Source organism: Falco cherrug, chromosome 8 (assembly GCF_023634085.1).
Source record: "Falco cherrug isolate bFalChe1 chromosome 8, bFalChe1.pri, whole genome shotgun sequence".
Taxonomy (NCBI): Eukaryota; Metazoa; Chordata; class Aves; order Falconiformes; family Falconidae; genus Falco; species Falco cherrug.
This window is the reverse complement of record NC_073704.1, coordinates 44,128,702-44,138,949: the sequence shown is the minus strand read 5'-3', so window position 1 is coordinate 44,138,949 and position 10,248 is coordinate 44,128,702. Positions and strand designations below refer to the sequence as shown.

At 57.1% G+C, this 10,248-nt stretch overlaps 1 protein-coding gene across 1 annotated transcript; it reads right to left on the bottom strand.

Moving 5' to 3' along the window:
* Positions 1-1,139: 1,139 nt before the first annotated feature.
* Positions 1,140-8,393, bottom strand: HBEGF (heparin binding EGF like growth factor). Its single transcript, XM_055719328.1, has 6 exons — positions 8,255-8,393; positions 7,791-7,955; positions 5,092-5,269; positions 2,953-3,108; positions 2,767-2,859; positions 1,140-1,684 (listed from the first exon to the last, which is right to left on the bottom strand). Exons 1-5 carry the CDS (start codon positions 8,295-8,297, stop codon positions 2,787-2,789), a joined length of 615 nt encoding a protein of 204 aa, XP_055575303.1. The 5' UTR covers positions 8,298-8,393; the 3' UTR covers positions 1,140-1,684; positions 2,767-2,786.
* Between the last annotated feature and the right edge of the window lie 1,855 nt (positions 8,394-10,248).

Genomic DNA, 10,248 nt, shown 5'->3' with positions numbered 1-10,248 from the left:
GGGAGCAGCTCCAGGAAGGGGAACAGCAGGAGCACATCAAGGCAGGGATTACAGCCAGGTGACCTGGAGCAGAAGGGCCTCCTACACAGCAGCTGGAGGCATTATTTGCTTAATAGACTTTGAAAAAGGCCAAAGTTTGGAGTCTCTGATTAAACTGGCACTCCCATAGCATTAAGGTTCAGGTTTGCACAAAACAGAGCCAGTAGTTTGTTTCCCTGCTTCTGGGACTCAGGCCACTGCAGCTGCTGGGGGCTTTTACTCTCCAGATAATAACACACTAGGGTGCCCATTGTCACCCACCTGCTTCCCATCTGCTGTAGCCATGTACTTCAGGCTATCTATCTCAGGAAAGTAGGTATCTTTGAATATCCCAGGAAGCACTGGAAAGCCAAAGTATTGTTGCATTTCCCCCTTCCCACACCCCAGAATTGCTACTGCAAAACTTATCAACTGTGCGAGGGGGATGAACTTACATACTCATTTCCTAAGCAACCTCTTCCCCATGAGCATAAAGCTTATTTCATGCTTTACCTGAGCTAAATTAGGCCAAAAAAAAAAGTTCTGCAGACTACTCACTGCCCAGCTTCAATGCACGTTGTAGGAGCAGGAGTGGAAAGCACCAGCTTAGCATTCCCCTTTGAAAACTGAAGTTTGACATCTACTGAAGGAAAAGGGGCTGGAGGAAAGCAGGTTTCCTGCATGGGTAAAAGCCCACCCTTTCTGCTTCAAGGATCTCTTCTAAAACCAGCATCTCACCCTGATCTCAGCTCAGTCACATTTGGACTGATCAGCGGCCAGAGTGGCTTCACCCCCACCAGAGGCAGCTCTGCTTGATGAGCAGACACCCAAACATCACATCCCTCCCTGGGCATCAGCTGGCAAAGGTGGAAATCTCCAAAGAAACACAGATGGGGCTGGCCTGGCTGCAGGTTCCTGCAGTACAGATCCTGCCACCAGACCCTTGCACCACACTGGTCTGCTGCACCGCAAGGAAGGCACAAGCCCATCTAGCAACCTCTGCCATGTACTTGGGATCTCTGATACTCTTCGCAGTACCCCACTAGCAAGGGCATGCTGCTACCTACAGTCTTCAAACGTCTGACTCCTTTCCACCTCTGTCATTAAATTAACAACCAAAGTGTTTGTAACAAAGTGTTATTTATTAGAATATTACATTGCACTTAAAAAATAAGGGAGGTCTGACCCTGTCATCTTGACCTACACGAAGGAGGCAGGGCCAGACCTACAATAAATATAAATACTATGTACAGTTTATCTAAAATAAATATATAATTTAAAATGAAAAATATATTGTTAAATAGCTGTTACCCTCCCACCCCTCCTGTGCCTAAGAAAGCCCCGGGCCTGGTTTCCTCGCCTTTCACAGTTTGTTCCTCAGCATCACTACAGCGGATGGAGATGCCCAAGAGCCCCTCTGCTGCAGACTGGCCTGTCCCTCCTGCCTCCATGCAGTCACCTGGCTGGCAAGTGTCTCTGTCAAGCCCCCTCCATCCCATAGTTAGCCACAAAGCTGCTTGCAGTGACACCACTGCCCAACCAGCCCCAAAGCAGGTGCTCTCCTGCTGCTTCAGTGAGCTCTTGCCAGGCTTCAGGCTCCCAGGGACGGCGCTGGTTCCATGGCTCTCATGTCTTCCAGGAGGTAGAAGTGTGTTAGTGCTGACCCCTACAAGACAGCAGCAGGAGAGCTCACAACACAGCCCGGGGCCGCTGTCCAGGGAGTGGCTCCTGCATAGCAGGGCCAGCCCAGTGGAAGAGCCCTCAGCAGCCACTCCACCTTGTGGGGCTGGACCCAGAAGGATGGGAGCCAGGAAGCTGGGGGAGCAGCAGCTAAGCATCCCACCCCATGTCCACCACATTTCCCTTCCAGTGACCGCAGCGTTTCCCCCTGGACACATCCTCCCAAATAATCCCCAGGACAGAGGGGACAGTGATGAAAGCCTTGTGCTGAATACCCTTCCCCAAAATTCAGCTCCTATAAACAGCTAAAAATCTCACCCCCAATACTATTACCAACATTACAAAAATTCTTTGAAGGCATTACCTCATCCTCACAAAGAACAAAGATTGGAGGTTTTTGAAAAAAAGAGAAGTAGCTGTAATACGTATGGGCACATCTAACGTCAGGGTTTGGACCAGACCAGAGGAAGTCTGCAAGCTTTCCAGAACCCAGCCACGTGGCCACCCCTGGGGCAGAGCACACCCCATGGCCCAGCCAGAGTAACATCGCATGGGGCTGGCAGCAAGATCCCCCCATGCCCAGCTGCAAGGCATTACATTAGTGCAAGTAATAAGCAGAGTGGGAGTGAAAAGGAAGGGTTTTTTTTTTTATGCATATATAAATAGAGGCAATATCCAAGGAGGGGAAGTGACTCAGAGGGTCACAGAGGGAGCAGAACAAGTGGGGGGAAAAAAAAAACAGAAGCAGCTTCCCCACTGCCAAACATCCCAAAAGCATGCAACAACAGGGCAAAGCAGGGACTTAAGATTAGAAAAGAGTTGGTGGTGGTGGCTTGGGGTGTCAGGGGACAAGGGCTTGAGCAGGAAGGGGAAGAGGGCTGGAGCCCTACAAAGAAGTCCAGGCTCTTGGGCCAAATCCAGCAAGCTGCTTCTCCAGACTCAGACTGCCTTCAGCTCCTGCCTGGCTCTGGCATGGGACCCACACAGCAGTCCCAGCCAGCATGAACAAGCAGAGCCCCCAGATGCCCACCTGCCTCACCACTGCCCCATGACCAGCCAAAGGCTCACCTTGCCAGCACCCGGCATCCTCAGTGACTCACAGCGATGCCCAGCTTGATTTTCTCTTCATTTTCTACATTGTAGACACCCCTCTTGTGACACCTGTGAGGCCAAGCAAAGAGATGCTCAGAGCATGGAGAGGTCCCTGCCACCTTCCCCTGCATGGATCCGATGGCTCAGCCCCAGCCCACTCACCTGAGCATCAGCAGGGCTGCGATGATGATGAGACACAGGGAGGACAGGATGACAGCAACAACAGCCAGTGCTGTAGTGTGGTCATATGCACTGGGGGGGTGCTCCACAGGCAGCAAAAGGCCATGGCATCTCTCTCCATGGTATCCTGGCTGGCATCTGGGCAAGAAGAAAAGTCTTAAAGGTCATTGAGTCCCTCACACCCCAATGAAAAGGTGCTGTCTCTTTTCTCAGCCTTAGCCAGCACCCTGCCTATTTCCATTGTTCCCCTTCCCCTGAGCTGGGAGGTCTGAAGTCACCATCACCTCTCTGGTATTGGTCAATTAAGTTTCTCCTTCCCCAAGCACAAAGTGAAGATTCCTAGAAAGGCTGAGCTCCCCCCAGAAGAAAATACCAAAGTCTGTGCTCTCCCCTGTTGTCCCCAGGTGGAGCCAGGCTGCCCAAACCACCTCTGGAAGTGGGAAGTCCCATGCAAGGTAGCAGAGAAGCAGCTGGACATAGCTCAGCACTTCCCTTAAAGCAGGATGTCCCTGCACACTCTGCCAGCCAGAGGTGTGCCATCTCCCTACAGACTCAGGGAGATTACTCACGTAGCAGAAACAACACTCCCCAGCAGAGCTACAAGGCTGCCCCCTCACCCTGTGAGTCAAAGTACACTGATGCAACCAGACAGATATACCAAGCCCACGGGTCACTAGCACTGATTTCCAAGATGGGGTCTCAGCCCAGCCCTCCTGCCTGCCCTGCAACCATGCCATGCACCAGCATACCCTTCCAGTGAGGCTGGGCATAACGCAGAGGTGCAGGACACAGCCTGGCAGCATCCTCATCCCACCCCATGCACCAGGGACCAGCCCAAGGAAGCCACCACCCAGGACGCTCTGCAACACAGGCAACCAGCCATGAAGAGCAGTGACAACCAAGTGACACCAGCCCACATGAGGTGTCATTATTGGAAGGGACTGGGGCTGCTGGTCCTAAAAACCATGATGGCTCTGAGGAGATACCACCCAGGGATGGGCCACCAGGCTGCAGAACCCCAGCCAGTCCCCACAGACCCCTCCTGCCTTTCCCACGTCCCAGGTCCTATTCCAGCCCCAGGGATCTGGGAAGGGCAGGAGAGACCTGGCTGTCCCAGTCCAAGGTAGGGGGTTGTGGTACCCCAGATCATGCTGGGTCACAGGTCCAAGCCGAACCAACAGAGATCTCCTCTTGCTGGCAGTCCCAAGCCCCCTATGCAAGGGCCCAACTTCATGAACTAAGCGGTTCAAGGAGCCATGTGGATCCTGATCCTTGTGGATTGCACAGCATGAGATCTTGTGGGCACTATAAGCCAGGGAGCTATTACTTTTCCCAGGCTCCAGGCACAGGGTTGGGTGGCTCAGAGGATTGACAGCAAAGAACAAAGCCTCTTATGTATCTGCCAGCTCAACTCTTGCCCACGTCAGCGGGGATCAAATGTGCACCCCTGGGTATTTCCCCTGGTAGCTGTGCTGGATCCAGGTGCCCTGGTAGCAGGCAAACACTTTCTTTTCCACTTGCCTCATCTAGTGCCTGCTCTCTACCTGCATCCCAGAGGGGTGGGGGAGGTGGCATTCACAGCCCTGTCCTTCATCAGGGCCAAGGGACAGCCTGGGCTTTGGCAGACTGTCCCCAAAGCTGCTACCTCCAAACTGCCTTGCTGGTGCCACAGCAGAGATGCTCCTCCTGCCTGCACCAGTATGTCTCAACAGCTGCAGAAGGTCCGAGCTCTCGGCCAAGGCTGGCAGCAGTGAGGGACAGTGGGACACAGGGTTACAGAGTCAGGATGGGCTCTGGCAAACCAGACCCACAGAAGACCTTGGCTGTGAGACCCCAGCCCCTGCTCACCATCTTCCAACCCCCACCACTGCAGGTCTCTGCAACAGCTCTGCCAGAGCTCACTGCACCAGCAGGGGATGCTGGGTCTAAGTCCATGAGAGCTTTTAGTGGGGGATGGACCTTGCTCAAGAAGCACAAGGAAGAGGCCAAGTCAGAGCTGTCCCTGCATGGACATAGAACATGCACTAAAAATATCTCCTCTGCTCTTCCTCTGTCCAGCCCAGAGAATTGAAGGAACCATGACTAAGGCTCCCCTGGCACAGGCACACGCCAGCAACTCACATGCAGGAGGGAGCTCCCAGCTCTCTGATGTATTTGCATTCGCCGTGAATACAGAAATCCTTGTACTTCCGCAGGCACGGGTCTCTCTTCTTCCCCAGGCCTTTGCCTTTTCTTCTTTTATTCCCATTCCCTTTTTTCTTGGGAGTAACCAGGCCCTGAGGCTTTGACAGGAAAGCAACTGGAAGACAATTTGGGATGGAGAAAACAGCAGTCACATCACCTCTGTGTGTCAGCTGAAGAGAAAGCAGAGCAGCAAACCCCAGGCTCAGCCCTGGCACTCCTGCAGCCCTTTGTGCAGTGATCTGCCCCCAAGCAGAGGTTTTTGGTTTGTGGGTTGGTTTTTTTTTTTTCAGCTTCTTGCAAATATCATGGCCTTTCTGATTCATAAGAACAATTTTCAAGGAAAGAAAGGAATCGGGGGGGGGGGGGCACACACAGAAACAGTGCTTTATGCATCTCGAATGTTGCTATTATATGCACAAGTTTCCACTGAACACAGAAAAGTCTTAATTGCTCCTTTATCTGGCTTTTATTTCCCCGATGAGCGCAGTCTTTTGTAAGACCCCTTTCATGGCTCTGATGGACACTCCTTCCTGTGGGTACAAGGATGCCTTGCACACCCAAAGCAGGATTAAGAGAGCAAGCCTGGCTTAATTTTTGGTTTTGCAGAGCCAAAGAGATGGCAAGAGCAGCATTCCCATGAGTTGCAAAGGTAAGTTTTAATTGCAGCGCAGAGCCTGGTGGCTTTTGGCACAAGGCCAGCTCTGCTCCCTGCTAGGTTGCCGAGAACCAGAGCAATGAACTCCTTGCCTGGACATGGACCAAAACCAGCAACATTACTGGAATAGTTTTTAAGATATGCAGATGCCCAAAAAGTCAGCCCACAGCTTGATCTCAGAAGGTGCCGAGATACTAGAGTGCTCACTGCTCTGAGAAGGACCTTTCAGCTCCCCCTGAACCACGGTGCTTGGTAACTCCACTGAGCCCAGGGGAAAATGAACTAAGCCCTGCAGTGCCTGGGGAGAAGAAGGTGGCTGAGCCTAACCTGGCAAGTTGTAGCCTGCCTAATTCCTTCTCAGCCACTTCCTGATGTAACCAGCACCTCTTGTGCTGGAGCACACCAGTTGCACACCTAGCAAAGTTATTTCTCAATTTCCATATCCTTCATGCTGCACCTGGAGACACTGATACTCCAGGAAACTCTGTGGCTTGGAGGAACTCCTGGATCCGGTTGAGGCCCAGGGCTCTGCCCCAGGCTGGCAGCAGAGGTTGTCCCCTCCCCTGTGAGTTATCTTCCAGCCACAGCCAGCAGACACACAGTGCTGCTGACCCTGCTGACCCCCCAAGCCACCTCCACTGTCACCACCCCTCCTCCCCAGGCCTCTGTCCCTTAGGGCAGCCAGAGAAGATCTGGAAGGTCTTGCTGGTAGGAAAACTGTCCAGACCAGGTGGGCAGGGGGATGCTGCTGCTTTCCCCCAGTCAGACACCCAGGGGGCTGTGGCACAGAGGAAGGTGCCTTCAACACAAAAGACAGATTTTTCTGACTGCAGCTCAGCTCAAGGCATCGAAAAAGTACTCAGAGAGGCTGCAGCGTCATTAATCAGATATCCCCCATCCCCTCAGCCTGTCCCACAGATGAGGGCCAGCCCATGCCTGCCAGACTACTTGCTCTAGGACAGGGTCCCCTCCTCAGGGGGATGCACAGAGGAGCAGGCTGCAGCATCTCTCTCCCAGCAGGAGGGGTAACAGTGTTTCCCGGGGGCTGCATCCCCTTGGATGCAAGGGCATCAGACCGGTTTTGCAGGCTTTTTTGTCACAGTCTGATGGCACAGCCAGAAAGCAAAGAATACAGAAAAAAAGGGAGGTTGAACTGTATGGGGCAGAACACGCTCCTCCTGGTTCCAGGATACTGATCTCAGCAGGTCATGTGCAGGGCACAGGTACAAGTCACCCTCCTCAGCCTGTGATGGGCTCCCTGTCCCACCCCCATGACAGTCCCCCGTACACTCTCTCCTCCTGAGGCCAGGGGAGAGGAGGCAAGCATGAATGCCCAGTGAGCCTAACAGAGCAACAGTGTCCCCAACGCCCCCGTAGCAGGGACTGCCGGCTGACTAGCCCTGCCTAGGTATGAGGAGCAGCCGTGTGTAGGCGAGGGGTGAGTCACAGTGATCCCCTTGCCGGCGGCCACCATCTGGAAGGCAGCACAGGCCCACTGGCCCGGGCTACACACCTGCAGGCTGGGACTGCCGTGCCCCCCCAGAAGGGCTCTGCCTTCCATCTGGCCAAGGAGTTGGAGGCCCGGGAACCCTTTGGACCCCCATCACAGAAATTTCAGGGACATAGTCCTTGGCACAAGGCAAGGAGCAACTAAAGCCGTTGCTCTGTGCTAGTGCTCCACGGGCTGGCCCCACTCAGGACGGCTGCCGTGGACACTCGGTACCCGGGGACTGGGGGCTCCCCGGCGGCCCCCTCCGACGCGGAGCCAGAGCTGCTGCCGGGGCACCCCGCGGGGCTGAGCCGATCCCAGCCCCGGTCCTTCTGCACCCCTCCCGGGTCCAGCCGCCCCCAGCCCGCCCCACCGGACAGTACCGGCCCCATGCCCCCGGCCCCGTGACACCACGCTTCGAACCCCCCAGGACCCCCACCCCCGCCCAGCACCCCAACCGCCCCGGCGGCGCCTCCGCCCGCCCGTCCGTACCTCTCGGCAGGTCGCTGAGGTCGTCCCCCGACGCCGCTCCGACGCCCTCCTTCGCTGGGCTGCCGGCGAGCAGCGGGGCCGTGGCCGGGGCCCCGCCGCCGCCCTTGTGCAGCACCTCGTTGTGCAGCTCGGCACGGCCCAGCCCGCCCGCCGCCACCGAGCACACTGCGGAGAGGGGGCACGATCAGGCGGGGTGGGCTGAGCCTTCCCGGGACCCCCCACGCATGCCTGGGACCGGAGCCGCGTAGCCCACGACCAGAGCCACCCACGCGTGCCCGGGACTCGCGTCCCCACCCATGCCCGGACCCAGGGTCACACCGCCCGAGCTCAGGACCTCCCACACGGGACCGGGGTCGCGCTGCCTGGGACCACCACCGCCCGCCACGTGCCCGGAACCCCCCACGCGTGTCCGGTGCTGGGGGCGCGTTGGTCGTGCCCAGGACCCTCCTCTCCCGTGCCCGTACCTGCCGCCAGCAGCGCGTGGACCAGCACCGCCCGCCCGTCCATGACCCGCGGGCACACGCGTCCCAGCCGCAGCTACCCCGCTCCGCTCCGCTCCGCTCCGCACCCACAGCCGCTCTCCGCCAGCGCGGCCCCGCGGCCGGTAGAAGGCGGCGAGCGGCGGGGCGGGGCTGCCCGGCCGTCCCGCCCCCGGGAAGGGCTTCCCCGGCCGCTGTGGGGGGGTCCCGCCGGCCGGAGCCCGCCGGGGCAGCGAGGAGTCTGGGACCGGAAGGGGACGACCCCAGGGGGTCCCTGGCTCCGGCGCTGCCGGGGTTGGAGGCTCACCGGCTACCGCCGCACTGGTACTACCCTCTGTCCCCAGCCTCTGTGACCCAGCACCGTGGGGCTGGGCTGCGCCGTGCCGTGGGGAGCCCGGCGGAGAGGATGATCTCTCTAGGGCTGCGCTAAAACTGTGCGGGGGGAAGAGGTGGCCTGGAGAAAGCAAGCTGGAGACTTCATTGTCTGGTCTCAGACAGAGAAAGAAGAAGGGGGATCACGGTGCACACCGTGGCACACTGGCACAGGGCATCCGCCGGCTGTTGGGACTAGTGCCCAAGGTGGCCTGGGAGGTTTGAGGAGGAGCAAGTGCACCCCACAAGAAGAGCATCAGGCAAGTGGCAGGACCTCACAGTTCAGGGTAAAAACCTCCTCCTGGCCTTGGTTGATGGGGTGGCACCCTGACAGGGAACAGTCTTCCAGCCACCTGCTAAACTGTACTGACAACGGGAGAGGTGTGGAGGTGGCAGCCTGAGATGGTGGCAGAGAACCTTTTTGTCGATGAGGCCACCTTTGTACCCTCTAAAGGTTAATGGAGAGCCTGACTGGTTCAGTCACAGCTCCACCTTGCAACACCCTCTTAGTTGGCTGCTGTCCTTGTCTCCTCTGTCCAGCCTGTGGCTGTTGTGTTTGGGGGCTGCCAGCACTTCTCCGTCCCCTTCACTAAGCTGGTGACCACTTGTTGTGTTTGGCCTTGTCTTCAACCCAGATGACTGCCCAGAAAACACTGCTGACACTGGCATCACACGAGCATGGAATCTTGTCCCAGCTCATGTTTGGGCTGCCCCTTGCTGGTTCCTGGAGGTCCTGAACCCCCAGCCTTGCTGCTGGTTTGGGTTCAGCAAGGCCTGATTAAATATTCCTGCCATTGTTGTTAGCATCTCCAAGGAATACTGCTGAAAAATTTGGCAACCCCCCCGACTCACGCCCTCATTCTTGCTCAGACTTGACTTTAGCATTTGTTTGCTGCCACCTCCTCCAGCCATCAGCAGCCTGAAAGACTTTGGTGGCAGAGCAAAGCACGTCAGTGGTGGCCCAGCCAAGGGGCTCCATCCCTGGGGAGCCCTGCGCAGTGGCTCCCTGGTAGGTCCCTGTGTGGGGAGGGGATTTTCCCCCCTGCCAGTTCCCCACCACATTCCCAAAGCTGGGCATGTGCGGGCAGCATTTGCTGGCTGACCTGGCGCCTTGGGAGTGTAAGGCACTGGCCCACGTCAGCTGCCAGGGAGGTTGCTGGCACAGAGGGCTGGCAGCTGGTGGGTTGGGGGGTTTGCAGGCTGCCATTCCTGCCTGCCTTCCTGCCTCTACCTCCCACTGCCTCCTGCTTGCCTGTCCCGGGACCTCCCCAGCTCTCCTCATCCACAGGTCCTGCTGCCAGACGTCTCCCCATAGTCCCCACCCCAGCCAAGAGCTGCTCCTGGGTATGAACCCTGCCCAGGGCCAGTGGGTTCCAGTGCAACCAGCCTGTGCTGGCCGGGTGTTTGTGTTGCCTGCCACTGTGTTTGCACTGCACACAACCTGGCTGTTTGTATCCACAGAGCCAAGGGAGCCAAGCCCAGTGACAGTGGCAGTGGGTATGCCACACAGGGTGCTGTTCTCCCCTGGCAGTAGTACCTTGCTGGCTGTGCCCAGCCAGGGTAGTGTGGCTGTACCCACATCTTTCCTCCCTGCACGTGCTGCAACA

What these genes read in the sequence shown, in the direction of transcription:
- HBEGF (XM_055719328.1), bottom strand. Translation starts at nt 8,297, where the DNA reads ATGGACGGGCGGGCGGTGCTGGTCCACGCGCTGCTGGCGGCAG. An exon ending in CCACGCGCTGCTGGCGGCAG is followed by an intron (nt 7,956 to 8,254) that starts GTACGGGCACGG and finishes CCCTCTCCGCAG; the next exon opens with TGTGCTCGGTGGCGGCGGGC. An exon ending in CCTCAGCGACCTGCCGAGAG is followed by an intron (nt 5,270 to 7,790) that starts GTACGGACGGGC and finishes ATTGTCTTCCAG; the next exon opens with TTGCTTTCCTGTCAAAGCCT.